The 12158-nt window shown below is 42.9% G+C and overlaps 1 protein-coding gene across 10 annotated transcripts in view; it reads right to left on the reverse strand.

Moving 5' to 3' along the window:
- Positions 1–12158, reverse strand: part of ITSN1 (intersectin 1) — a 246746-nt gene that overhangs the window by 71032 nt on the left and 163556 nt on the right. For all 10 annotated transcript variants that reach the window (XM_027557093.1, XM_027556377.1, XM_027553336.1 and 7 more), the window contains 4 exons: positions 10990–11237; positions 8787–8946; positions 4918–5123; positions 3603–3685 (listed from right to left, as the gene is read on the reverse strand). In XM_027557093.1, coding sequence (XP_027412894.1) covers positions 3603–3685; positions 4918–5123; positions 8787–8946; positions 10990–11237 — 697 coding nt within the window. The remainder of the gene's footprint in view (positions 1–3602; positions 3686–4917; positions 5124–8786; positions 8947–10989; positions 11238–12158) is intronic.

A 12158-nucleotide genomic window follows, 5' to 3' on the forward strand; every position in this document is an offset into this window, starting at 1 on the left:
CAAATATCTGTAATTCACTTTTTGAAGGTACCAAGTCACCATTTTAGAAAACTTTTCGATGTGGTATATCCTTTATGTAAATTAAATAAGACACTTTTCAAAGTGCCTTGGTGAAAACCTAAGTCCTTTTGTGCCATACTACACAGATGGCAGAAGCTGTTAGAACACATAATTTTAAATATATATTATTTAGTTAAAAATGGACATCACTTGTCATTCAAACAGGAACAGGTAGAATGGGCTGCTGATAAAAATAGTATCTACCCAACCCCAGAAAATAATCACGGCTTTCTGAACAAGATGAAAAGACAAATCACCGTTTCTTACATGTTATTATTCATGTAATTTAGTCTTAAAGGTCCAGAATTAAAGTTCTTTACTGTCTTGAAGGTGAAGGCTTTGCATTCCAGAGGAAAATTTTCTTCTAAAACCCCTGATTTTTCTAAGGCTTAGAAACCAAGTCATAATCTCAGAAAGATCACTTGACACAAAATTCTAGACACTATACTAGGTACAGAATAAAAGATTTCTAGAAAGATGAACATACATTTCCTGTTTCTACTTTTTCTCCATTTTATCCCAGGCTTTTTAAAAAAAGCAATTAAAAAAATAACAAAGTTTACCCAAAGTGTTTGTTTTATAACAGATGGTGTGTTTCTAAATTTCTTATGATAGTCCTTAAATGCAGAGCTTAATGTCAATTAATAGGCAGAGATTTAGTCTGGAGCACTCCACTGGCTAATTGTAAGAGCCTTTGCAGGAGGCACTAATGGAAACTAAAATAAACACTAGCAAACACAAACTATCCTGATGCTTATGCTAATGTGGGCAGCTCTCCAAGGGGCCACTCCAGCCTCAGCTGAGGCCAGCAGACCCCCAACATACAAGGTCATCCAAACACGCTAGGGGGAACAGAAGCCTCTCTGTCTTTAGCCCTCCAGCACCGGTGACACACACCTCCACCGTTAAAACTGGCAAAAGGATTTCCCGCACAAGGAAATCAAAGTTTGGCAGCTTGAATAAGGACACTGCTTTTTCATTAATATATTCCTTTTTCTGATTTCTCAGTATTTCGAAACTTCCCTTTTTATTTTGTTCTTTTACTTGCTCCTTAGCTCATGTCTGGCCATTTAAGATCGGATCCTTGGCCATCAGTCCTTTTCCCAGTGATTCCTGCACTTAAAAGTCACTTTCTTAAGAACGGATCCAAATTTTGAAGTCACTTTTGAAATCCTTAAGAAACTTCATAAGCATGAACTCTGGCTGAACTTCACACTGCAGTAGAAGATACCAAGGAGACTGGGAAGACTGTGGCTTTACAAGCCCTGCATGTACACGGGCATCTGTGAGGACCTTCAGGATCCAATGAAAGTGGGGAGACAGGAAGACAGATAAGGGGGGCTCCTCACTACTCAGACCCTCCTCATCAGACATGTAACACAGGGTACTGGCCATTCCCAAGCCCATATTTTAAAAGCTACCCAAACTGACCATCTATTTAATTTGGTTTCTGGTGTCTCAGCTGGTAAGGAATCCACCTGCAATGCGGGAGACCTGGGTTTGATCCCTAGGTTGGGAAGATGCCCTGGAGAAGGGAAAGACTACCCACTCCCGGATTCTGGCCTGAAGAATTCCACGGACTGTATAGTCCAAGGGGTCGCAAAGAGTTGGACATGACTAGCTGCCTGAATCACTGGTTACTTTCAATCTGATTACATTTAATACAGTATTTATAAACACATCCCTAATATATCTAAGTGCCTTTTCCTAGAATATCAGATGCCATCGTCCTCCCATACCCTTCCAGAATCCAGAAATCTTTCCTAATATTTCTAATACTGAAATCACTGTAAAATGGATGTAATAAATGAGATTAGACATATAACCCTCTGCTGTTGCCCAAGTTAAGGATGTGGGTGGTCCATCTGTGACCTACTTATCAAGGCCTCAAGCATGGAGGCCTCTACATGTTTCAAAACAAAGCAGCATTCATCAACACTGTTGTCAGATGAGGACGCTCACTGCTCTAAGTGGCTCCATCAATAATCTAGGAACTGAAGCAAAAAGGAAATACCAGCAGCATTTAGTGACCTTTATTCTAAAAGCTTACACTATTGTCTCATGATTCCCATGATAATTTGCTACCTCAAGTGGCGATTATTACGTTCCTTTTACAGATGAGAGAGTTGAGGCATGACTAAAATTATACAGTCACTAGGTGTGAGAGCCAGGATGCAAACTCTGGCACACCACTGAGACGTAGTGGCTGTAACCTACTGAATCTGGGCGGGGGGGCAGGGAGTATTGCTTGACACAACACTGACTACATGAGCTGTGTTTAAAAGACCTTTTGAAAAAAAAAAAATAAAAGACCTTTTGCCTTGCTCTCCCAACAGTGGCTATAAAAAGTCATTAGGATGACAAAAATGTATGAAGAGAACTATACTAATGATTGTTTTGGTGGTAATGGCAAAAACTGGATACAATAAAAATACCAGATGTATTTAGTGATGATGAAGTTTTTTATAGCTATACCTATAAACTAAAAAAATTTTTTTACTTCTGAAATTCCTCTTGAAAAAGTAACTTTGTCACTATTTGAAACATCATTAAACCTTAATCCTTGCTTTAATAATTCTATTTTTCATAAAGCAAAGTTTCTAAAGAATAGAAGTCTCATAATGGCAAACAAACTAAAGATTCTACAAGTATTCAAGGAAACAATGAAACACTGCTACAAAACAGGTTAGACATCTGTTCTCAACAAACACTGTTCCTACTTCTGACACGGAAAGCCTGTCTGACTTGGGTCATGCTCACTCTTCAATTAGTGCTCTGATAATGGCTAGACCAGATGTAGCAAAGACCTGAGATTTTTACCACTAGAACCTGAATTATGTAGGTTTTGTTCATTGTTAAACTTATGCCATATACTGGCATATGTTGGGTGGGCCAAAAATTTCATTCAGATTTTTCCATATGCTCTTATAAAAACCCAAACAAACTTTTTGGCCAACCCAATATAATCCAAAAGATGGTGTCACGAAGTAAAGATGGGGGAAACAAAGCAATTAATTACTTTTGTAAGAAACACTCAAAATAAAATTTTTAGGCCTAAATAATCTGTTGTGGTTATTTCCATGGAAAACAGAAATGACACTTCTGTTTCATTTGGGTACAAATGGCACTGATGCTACTGTGACAGCTTTACTGAACAGCCCAGTTATGGCCTTAAACCAAAATACTTATCTGTAAGTCAGAAAAACAGCAAGCATCACAAATAGGCTACAGAGATGCTCAGAGACCTTGATCTTTAGTGACTTTGATGGGCCTCTTTCAAGAGTCAAAGGGCTTTTAATTGAACATCATCAGAAGATTCGGTTTTTATGAGCAATATATCTGATCGTATTTTGAAAAGTCCCTGTAAAGTACTATGACTTTATAAGGAGCTAAACCTCATTGTACCTTCAGGTTTAATATAATGAACGTAAATTAAGGCAGATTCTTTAAACATGAAATCCAACCTCGTTTTCAATGTTCACTCTTTGTATTACATAATCGCCTCCACCGTCTAAAGATCTTAATTTCACTCAAGTTCTCACCTTCTCCCGACACGGCTGGCTTGGCTGCTGGGGAAGCTACCCTCTTTAGACTTGCAGGACTTTCTGAGGGACCAGAATCCATGCTGGAAGAGGGAGGGGAAAGTATTTGAATTTTACTTTTCATCCTCAAAGAAAACAGTACAAATAACAATGATACTTTCTTTTTAAAACTGCTTTAACATTTATAATTATTTTTTTAAAAAGTAGTTATTTGTCCAGGTCTTGATTGTAGCCTGTGGGATCTAGTTTCCTGACTAGGGATTGAACCTGGGCCCCCTGCATCAGGAGTCTGGAGTCTTGGCCAATGGACCATCAAGGAAGTCCCCACTTCACATTTAAAACCTTGATAATCTACAGCTGAAATAGATGCACTTTGCTAAGTCAAAACACATCACAAAGGGCCATGGTGGCCTGACTCTAAGCTCACATCCTTGTCTGTCAGCACTTTGCTTTGCTAGATACACAGCCAAAGCACTGGTCTATTTCAAAGTACGACGGACATGCTCATTCAGTATTTTTGAAGAGATTCTCTTCTTAAAACTCTTAATTCATTTTGACCATCTATTTGGTTAGAACAATGAAACAATAACCTTCAGGGTAAGGTTTCACACCATAAGGTTCTTAACAAAAAAAATAATTCACTCTTCTAATAATTTCCCCCAGTTCTTTGGGCTTCTAAATATTTGTGGATATCTGGCACAGTAAGTGAAGTGAAAGTGAAAGTCACTCAGTTGTGTTCAACTCTTTGCAACCCCATGGACTAGGCAGTCCATGGAATTCTCTAGGCCAAAATACTGGAGTGGGTGGCCTTTCCCTTCTCCAGGGGATGTTCCCAACCCAGGGATCAAACCCAGGTCTCCCACATTGCAGGGGGATTCTTTACCAGCTGAGCCACAGGGAAGCCCAAGAATACTGGAGTGGGTAGCCTATCCCTTCTCCAGCGGATCTTCCTGACCCAGGAACCAAACTGGGGTCTCCTGCATTGTAGGTAGATTCTTTACCAACTGAGCTATACTAAGCATGAAGAGGAACAGAATCTCCAGCAAACCCGCGAGACTGTCCCAGGTCTCAGGGTAGAATTTCCTCTTGCACAAGTCAATGAAAAACAAGATGCAGAGGCTTCTGGGTGAGGAACAAATGACCATCATCTGCAAGAGGCTCTCTTCTGTTGACACATGCCCTAACTTCTGCAGTGAGAAGACCCAGAAGACGAAATGATCCAGCAACTCCTATCTGTGAATCCTAACTAGTGCAAACAACAGTTTCATGCCAAACACGGCATTTGTCCAGTGGAAGCAGATGAACACAAGCATACCTTGTCGATTTCCTTATGGGCCCTGAAATGAGTTTCACGTAGGACTTGGGGAACCAACCCTTCTGGCCTTGAACTTCTCCAAACCACCACATGTCTTGCTGCTCCAGTACGGTGATGACGTCGTTTTTGTTAAAATTTAAATGGTTGTCTTTCTTGGCTCTCCACGGATACAGGGCTTGTGCCTGTAGCCCCTCCACCTTTTCACCCTTGTGTGGAAGAACATAAAGGACCTCTTGTCACTTTGTGATCTGTTATCAGTTCAGGTGCTGCAAACACCATCACCTTCCCTCCCATGGGTACATGCGGGTACATGTGCAACCACAGAAGACACCCCCCCGCCTCCTCCCCTCCCCGCTCCCCCGCAGTACAGCATGGCTGCCACGTGCCCCCTGGTTCTCAATAGCTGTTCCCTTCCCAAAGTGGAGGTGAAAACCTGCCAGCCTGTTCACAAAGCCATGGCCGGCCCATCTAGAAGTCTCTATTTAAAGCAGCTAGGAGATCATATTTATTCTGTTGCACCTGGCCGAGTGCCTTTTCTATTTTGGTTCTATTTCTAATTCTCAAGTTGCCCAGGGCAATCCCATTCCCGCCAGTTTCCAACTGGATTTGGATGTTTAGTGAAGGGTTAATACCAAAGCAGAAACCTTCTGAAAGCTCAAAAGGCAAGCAACTCATATCTTAGTTTAGGTGGACACAGGGAAACGGGTCTTGGGTTGGGTTGGGCTTGTCCTAGCTCCTTTTTAAGACAAACAGGGGTTGGGCAAGCATAAACTCTCTGTAATCCCATGTACTATAGAGCTATATGAAAACTCTATATGAAGATGAACAGAATGCCATCTCTGCCTCCCCAAAATAATCCAGGTTAAAATACTTTATTAAGCAGAAAGCATGATAAAAATGGGCAGTAGGACATGGCCAAGGAACTCATGACTAATGAAGAAGAAAGAGATACAAACAATCATGTCTACCACTGGGCAGAAGGAAATATGCTAAAAAGAGGTTGCAACCATTCATGGTGGGAACAGAGAGAAAAGATGGATGAAAGCTGCCTGCAGGCAACAGGGCCTGTTTCCCAGAGGTGGCAGTGTTTGAGCCGGGCCTTGAAGGACAAGAAGGATTTTGATAGCTAGGGCTTCGGGGGGAGTGAACTCCAGGTGGAGGGCACGACCGTGAGATGCTTTCCTGCCAAGGTTCGAGGAGGAGGAGCAGGATCCGGGGGTGCGTGTGGCCTAGTCTCATGGAGGGGTGCAATAGGAGATGAGGCTGGAAAAGGCAGGGGGAGGCATTTATTATCTCTTAAAAGACTATCACATAAAACTATCACAGTATATTAAGACAATACTATTATAAAAAAATATGCCAACTTTCGATTATACATGTATTCATAAATGTACAAGAACAAGGGATAAAGCCCAAGGACAGCTCATTCAGAACCAAGCTGGACTTGCCTTCAGAAGATACTTATTTTCATAATGACATTTAACTATGATTATGCCTGATAAGAGAGAATTTATGATAGATTGAAGAGTTTCGGCTTTCATGCTGGCAACTTTCAACTCCTGGTCTCCATGGGTTCTCGTCTGCTCAGACCCATGACATCCCCATTTCTTTCCACCTCAACTGTCCACTCGGTCCAGTCTTCAGAAAAGAGGAGGGTTCTCTGGATTGCAAACACCCCGAGGACCACTGCGTCTCCACCTCCTGTTTCTCCGGTCGTGCTCACAGGGCGCTTCCCACCTGGGCCGCGGAGCTCATGGCTTCTGTGTCCCCTAATTTTCCATCTTGTCTCTGCAATTTCACCTGGGCCCTCGCTGGTGTATCGTAACCTCTCACCCTGAGACATCTTGGCTGCACCTGCCCTGTCTCCACCTCCCACACGGAGAGCCTGGAATCAGGCAGAACACAGACTCTGGGTTCAGACCCCAAGTCCGTCCCTTACTAACTGTGTGACCTGAAACAACTGCTCAGTCTCTCAGCTGTAGGCCTCTCAGCTCATGCCTCTCAACTGTTCACTCTCTCAGTTGAGGCCTCCGTCTCCACATCTCTAAAACACAGACACTTTCTTCAAGAAAATTTAATAAGCTCCATCTGCAGAGCTGCTATGAGAGTAATCATTATAACAGGAGTAGCTTCTATTACTATCAGTTCTTCCAAACGATACAGTATTGCTGGAGAAAGCCAAGACAACGTGTGATGACAAGTCACAGACTCAGGTTAAATTCAGCCAAGTCACGCTTCATCCTTCTTTGCTCAATTCCTATTCTGCATGCCCCGCAGGCCCTGGGGGCCCCTCCTGAGAAAGCCGCCTGGAAGCACAACCTCAACTTCCTTCCCTCTTTCTCCAACCTCTCTTCACCCTTTCTCTCCCAGAAGGAAAAAAAAAAGCAGCCTGTGTTTTCTCTGCTTGTAATGCTGTTTCCCCTTAGACGCTCGACTTCTCAGTCTCTGTTTCCACTGGCCACACGGCTGCTCCTTGTCCTCCTTCTACACGGCTCCCTGTCTATCCTTTCACCAGCCCTTCCCACTTTCCCACCTATCCTTTTCTCTGTATCCCTTTGCAATCTGGAGTATCCTCTTTCCCAGATCACAAATACGTGCCGCCTGCCTCTTTGTCTGGACCACCGCCTTTAATAATACAAGAACTGCCACCATCCGCTGTTCTGGTCCTGCGCCCTCCTCCTCCACCTGAGTCATCACTCTGAGCGTGACACATGTGCTACCTGCCGAGCAGGACAGATGCAAAGGCAAAGAGCACAGCTCCTGTCCAGAGCCGCCCTTCTTTCCAGGTCAGAGAAGACACACGCTGCGTGCAGTTTCCCTCCTTCCCCTGCAGTCTCGCTCCTCTGAAGCGCTCACTTCACTTCCTTAGATCTGACTGTGTTCCCATTTCCCAGACAGGAAGGCCTGACTGTCTCACTCTCACCTGGCAATCAATATGTCGAAAATCCAACTCCCTCCTTTCATGAAAAGTCAATTTCTCTTTCGGCCTGACTTGTTCCCCCTTAAGGTCAAATCTCTCCTCAGTCTTTTCCTTTCCTACTCCCACAGGCGTTGGGATTCCACCCCTTTAACTGTTGTCACATCCCTCTGTGCTCCCCCGTCGAATCTTTCTGCACACCTCCACGTGAGTCTTCCCAGAGCCTGTGTTCAAGCTGCTTGTTCCCAGAGCAGAAACTGTCCTTGACCCCTAAATGCCTGCCAGATGGGCAATTTCTCTGTTTGATTACTTATAGAAATGTCATTTCTTTTATCACATTAAGTAGAAATATTATCCTTTCAGCAATTACTTTTCTTAATGAGGCATTTAAGAGCTTTGCATTTAATCTGCAGTCAATCTTCTCTGATAAATACTCAGTGGTCTGGCCACATGGATGGACCCCATGTCTTTCCCGAATCACACTCTGGCCTCCTAAAGAAAGCCTCTCTCCTCAGGGCAGTTTCTGTCTGCATGCCAGGTCTCTCCACTTTCTAATCAGCTCTTACCTACTGTTCGAGATGGAGTTCAAATACCACGTGATCAGTGAAGCTTCCCTGAACAATCCAGGAGCGTAATCCAGTTTACCCTCCTCTGAATAGTCACGATTCCCTCCACTGGGAAAACGTGAACTGGATCCTTGCCTGCCAGCCATGCCAGATGCATATAATGAGGCTTACATTTTTTTTTGGCCACACTACATGGCTTGTGGGATCTTTGTTCCCCGACCGGGCATCGAATGCAAGCCCTCTGGAGTGAAAACGAAGCGTCCCAACCACTGGACAGCCAGGGAATTCCCAAGGCTTACTCCCAATGACAATGACGACAAGCACTGGCTGAATCTTTCCTCCTCACACAGCACGTGGGGGCCTCCCGCTCCCAGCGATGCTGTTACCTGGCCTAGAACAGGAGACGGAGATGAGCCCGTGGCCGTGGCTGGAGTGAAGGCCGACCTCTGCCTCAGCTGCCCGGCGCTTGGCACGGTGAGGGAGGGCTGGGTTGCCCATGCGTCCCAGCTGTCGGTTTCTGGTTTCTCATTCGTGCTGGTGGGCCACCTGGAGGGGAAGTGCAACGGCGTGAGCGGCAAGGACTTCCAAATGTGTCAATGCTCCTCCCACAGCAGACACACCGCGACGTGCGTGGGGCTAGTTCAAGAGCAAGGAGGGGGTAAGAGCACTGGACTTGGGCTTGGGTCAGAGCGTCACACACTAGTGATGGGTCTCAGGCAAATGACAGTCGTTTCTCTGAATCCTGATTTCCTTGTTGATCAAATGGGAACAGTACTGCGCTACTCTGGTTAGCTGTCAGGGTGACACGAAATCCTACGTAGGGAAATACTCTGTAACCTGAAGGCACCAGAGAAACACCCTCATGTGACCATTATATTCATTTGCAACAACAATGCTAAATCAGCAAAAAAGAAGTTTCATGTCACATAGGAAGTCCTGCCAGGCTGGCAGCTGGTGCTTCATAACACCGTCTCTCTGTCCCAGCACCACACAGCAGGCACTGGGCCACGAGCCTGGACACCATGGTAACCCTATAGGTGGTATCCTTAGAGCAACCTGTTGGGCGCAGCTCAGGAACAGTTTTAATTTTGTGATTTTATAATTGTAAATAAACACATCTGTGCGAGTTGCCGATTGAAATGCAATGGACTTTTGAGAATCTTTATGAGAGATAAACAAATTTGCAAATCAAAGTATTTCCTTTGATAGACGGCAGGCACATCCTGATTCTGGGTCCAGAAATAAGATGCCCAGGAGGATAGCCAGAGAGCCGCAGATCACACATTTATTGAGCAAGAGAGGCATGCTGCCTAGACCCACAGCAAAACGAAATCCTGAAAAGAGTGTTTGTCTTCTATTTTACTGTCAGCTTTAATTTAAAAAGTCAGAGCGTTTTAAGGGAATATAAACTAGTTGCTATACATAAAATAGATAAGCGACATGATTACTGTAGAGCACAGGGAACTATATTCAACATCTTGTAATGACATGTAACGGAAAAGAATCTGAAAATATACATATATACATACATATACGTATGTGAATCACTTTGCTGAATACCTGAAACTAACATAACAATATAAATCAACTATATTTCAATTTAAAAAAAAATCAGGAGAGGAGAATTTCAATGTGGTTTCAGTCACGCTAATGGAACACTACTTTTTAGCAGAGATGAGACAGGGAGGAGCTTCTTGAGCACTTTCAATCTTTTACGTGAAAATACAAGTATGAAAACTATTGCTATTCATTATATCCTTCCCTCTACTTTCTCCTGCTCTTGGTCATTACACACCTTCTTTGCTGTATTTGATACACTTTCTCCAGCATTATGCCCCGACTCCTTACTTTCTATTTGTTTTTTCTGAAAGATGATTAGACTTTAAAACAAATTTAAAACATTTCTTACATCACTTTTACTTGAAGGGCAGTATAAACTATTTTTAGACCAACGGCATAGCTGGATCGATCCTATAAGTGGGAGCGTGGCAGCCCTCCATCTGTCCTTTGAAACCTCTGCTTACACACTGTTTTTAATGCCATTTCCTGATGACCAAGGGCATGGCACCAGTAGCTGCCAAAGGCACACATCTCTTTGCCTTGCTGTCCGCTTATTCAGGACTGATCAAAGAGGAAAGCCTCAGAGGAAACAGCCTTCTATCTTACTCAAAACCACATGACAAAATTCAATTTCTGTTTCTGTCCAGCAAAAAAAAAAAAAAAAAACACCACCAAAACAGTGCTATTTCCATGCAGGAAATGACTCTAAATATTTGCTGACATGGGTATCAAGCAGATTATTAGGAAATTGTGTTTCTCCATTTCTTCCACAATAATGAAAGATACAGACAAATGAGTGAATGAAACAAGGGTAAGAGGCTTTACTTTATCCTAGGGAAAAATCACTATTAAGCCATGATATAATTAAATCCAGCTCAGAGAATACAATCCACAAATTGCCAAAAGACCAGTCAGAGAAAGAGGCCATGAACAGTACTCAAGAGGTACAACCCAAGGACTGAAACAGCACTTAAAAGATCACTAATGTGGGATTTCAAAAATCATCAGAAATGGCATCCAAACACGTACGTGGAGCTGAAGTCGGCCCAGTTGTTGGGGGTCTCGGAGGGCTCTGCAGGGGTTGTGGATGAAGGGGCGGGGGTCTCACACACAGCCACTTTGGGTGTAGGGGTGGAGGCCGCCTCAGTCACTGGTTTGACTGGGGCGGGAACCTCATTTTCTGGGATTTTCTCTGCGTAGTTTGCAGGGAACCATCCCGTCTTTCCTTTTAATTCTCCTCCAAGCCATCCCGGTTCTCCAGTTTGGCTTTCGTCCACCTGCAGGAAAGTCATAAAGTTTAATTTAAGTGGAACTAAATCAACCCCTACAGACACCGAACACTCTTAATAGAACAAAGCCCCCATTTCTGACCTGGTCAGACTAACACACAGCACAGACCTTTCTCTGCCTTTTTCTTAGTCTGAGAGTCTGGAAAAATGGTCTCTAAACATTACCTCTAAAGAAACAGTAGGTGCTATAATTCAAGTTCTTACTCTTTTGTGCCTGTTTATCTTTTTCTTTTTCTCCTGATAATAGCAGCTAGGAAAAAGTGCCTGGAGTCTTAAGAAGTCCCATAATTAAAATATTTTGAGCTACTCTGAATTATAAAGTGATGTGACAGACTTCATCACTCAGGAACTCAAGTAATTATTAAAAAGTAATTTGACTTAGGTTTATTATTTAAAATGGAAAGCAAAGGGTGCAATCAATATAAATGTAGCCCTCTAGAAGTCTCTAATAATTAAGCAGTCCTTATTCCGCACACAGACAAGAGGGACAGAAAACATAGTCTTAGATGTTTCTACAGGCAATAAAACTGGCTGTGTGTAGTCTTTTGAAAGCTCCACAGATACATGAAGAGAAAATTAAGGAAATGATTATTTAGAGCAATGATTAATTTTATTAAAGTCCTATTACTTTCTTTTGCATAAATTTTACTGTAACATTCACAAATGTGCACAGGAGACTACAGGATTCTGCTGTTTAAAAATTTCAGAGGAGATTTATTACAATTGGGCTTTTTATGTTTCCATTTTATCTTAATTCTGACTCAAAAGGATTAGTCAGAATCACCAGAATGACTCTAATACTTATCTTTCCAAGTTATCCTCACTATTTTTGAGCAACAGGAGATCAATTTGAAGATAATTACATTCCCTAGTAGAAAATTATTTTCATTACAATAAGTCAAATAAAGT

The sequence above is a fragment of the Bos indicus x Bos taurus genome, chromosome 1, assembly GCF_003369695.1.
Source record: "Bos indicus x Bos taurus breed Angus x Brahman F1 hybrid chromosome 1, Bos_hybrid_MaternalHap_v2.0, whole genome shotgun sequence".
Lineage (NCBI taxonomy): Eukaryota > Metazoa > Chordata > Mammalia > Artiodactyla > Bovidae > Bos > Bos indicus x Bos taurus.